Source organism: Histoplasma capsulatum, genomic scaffold, assembly GCF_000149585.1.
Source record: "Histoplasma capsulatum NAm1 scaffold_37 genomic scaffold, whole genome shotgun sequence".
In the NCBI taxonomy this organism is placed as follows: Eukaryota; Fungi; Ascomycota; class Eurotiomycetes; order Onygenales; family Ajellomycetaceae; genus Histoplasma; species Histoplasma mississippiense.
The window spans coordinates 7479-9639 of NW_001813948.1; the positions used below are offsets into that span (position 1 = coordinate 7479).

The following is a 2161-nucleotide window of genomic DNA, read 5'->3' on the forward strand; positions in this document are numbered from 1 at the left end:
GACACTCCTATTTGATCTATGATAGCTGTGGTCCCTGTTGGGTCTCTTTCTTCGCAGCTTTCGCGCCGGGGACTGGTTTTCATCCATCTCCTCATCTGAACTGATGATGATAGTGTTACGAAGCCTGTTGCGGGGACTATCAGCAGACGCCATGATTGAAGGATGGTTGTGCTCTGGAAATGTGGCTCACTAGGAATGGCTCATGCTCCAAGGAGGTCACTCCAGATGCAAGGCTGTGGGTAAACAGAGAAGAATGATGAAGAGCACCAGTGAGGGAAAATAGGTTCTTTTATGTTCGCTCGGTCGCCTTCGAGTACGCAAAGGCTTCTCGGCGGGTTTCAGTCTCGCGGCGGTGTAGGATAGGAAGTGGAAAACGAATTGAAAGGAAGATGGATCCAAGGCGGGAGGGAGCCCATATATATACCCAGGGCCGGGGAAGCAGTCACGCGAGTTCACGCTGTGCTGTCCCATCTGTTGGGAGTCAATAAGCCTCCCCGAACATGTGCAGGGGAATAGCATTGCAGAGTTTTCACTGGCAGCCAACAGCCTGAGCTGTACAGAATTCCCCACTCACGTGCCCACGCGCGCCTACGAAAGTTTTCCTCGCGATTCCACTCCGCGCTCCACCATAGTGCGGCCTTCAATATTCTTCCATTCCAATCCTTCTTCTGTATGAACCCTCTTCATACAATCTTTTCTTCTGATTCCTTTCCTTTCTCTCCTTAATCAAATTGTAATTTCAGGATAGTGCTAAAGCCATTAATTGTATGCCTGCTACACCCCATGTCTCTTGGATGTTGAATGTGATATTCCTGACATCCTGGATCATATTACGTCCGTGACAAAGAGAGGTATTTCTGATGGCCTAGTGGTTTACTTTCTATGAAAGTTAGTGACTTTTTAAATCCCATTAACCCGAAAAGATCGAGGAACCAGAGACTGGTTCGGTGGAAGAGGTGGCAGTGGTCCAAGTTCTGCCAGTTGCACCGAAAACTCCCATCCTTCTACTCACGATAGCAGGCTATGGAGGGCAATAGAGAGTAATTCATATTGTAGGAGTAAAGAGCAGAGCAAGCAAAATTAAAATTGTTGAATGGAAAACATTGTCTTAGCTAGATTCAGCGCTGTAAAACATATCTACTAATTCAAAATAATTATATTCAAAATAGAACAAATGCTGATCTGCAGGTATTGCTGTGAAGATGAAGCAAAGAAATAATTTCCGAAGTCAAAAAGGGCTACACATTAGTTATTCTTACTCAAATGCAAAAGGGAAACGGAAAGGCAGATTGGGATGTGAGGAATTGTGAATGATCTGTGAGACGAGCGGGGGCTTCCAGGCACACACGAAACTTTCACCTTGATGATTGGCCTGCTTGCACTGGTTGCCAGGCGCAAACCAAGATGGTTGGGAGCTCGGTGGCAGGCAGCCAGTCGCGCCACTGAGTTCACCAGATTGGGCGAGCATCCTGTACTTGGGCGAACGTGTAACGGTTCCGTGTGCAGTTTCCGCATGGAGCAGAAGATCTTTCAGGGTTTTCAGCCTCACGTTGCAGATATCGCAATCCATCGGCTGGAACTTCTTCAGATGCCGCCTCTGAAAATGTTTGGTCAGGTCCCCCGGTTCATGGAATGAATAGACTCGGTCTGCCAGTGAGAGTTTGGTGTTCTGCAAACAGAGAAAGCATATTTTGGGTCGCCGTTCCGTCCGGACCGCTCGAACGGCCGACTCAAGGAGCGTGCTGGATGGTGGCTGGGCCATCACTTCCACCTTGACGGCCATTGGTTTCACGGTGGTCGGCTTGGGGCTGGGGCCACGACCACGTCGACGGCAGAGAGGCCCCTCCTCAGCACCGCAGTATGCACTGACAGTGTGGATGGCGGTGATCCGTCGTTGCAGTTCCGCCTCTGGGGTCTTTGGCGGCAGCGTGAGGACCGCGTCGATCATGATCATCTGTTCGGGCGTCATGTACCCAGACCGCTCCAGTGCACTCCTCACGTCCTCATCGACGACCTTTCCGGAGAGCTGCCGCTCGCTGTCGATCACAGGTTGTTCCTGCCGGTATCGCTCTAGAATCTTACGCTTGAGCTCGACCCTCGCGCGTTGCTTCTCGCTGCGGAGCGGACGAACGGCCTTGTGATATCTCTCATCTCGTCTCTC

The 2161-nt window shown here is 50.5% G+C and overlaps 1 protein-coding gene across 1 annotated transcript; it reads right to left on the reverse strand.

The window, feature by feature from the left end:
• Positions 1-115: 115 nt before the first annotated feature.
• Positions 116-2151, reverse strand: HCAG_09146 (predicted protein; the record flags this gene model as incomplete). Its single annotated transcript, XM_001535856.1, has 6 exons — positions 116-124; positions 191-233; positions 425-471; positions 835-865; positions 1260-2056; positions 2083-2151. The coding sequence occupies 6 exons, from the start codon at positions 2149-2151 to the stop codon at positions 116-118; spliced, it is 996 nt and encodes a 331-aa protein (XP_001535906.1).
• Positions 2152-2161: the final 10 nt, after the last annotated feature.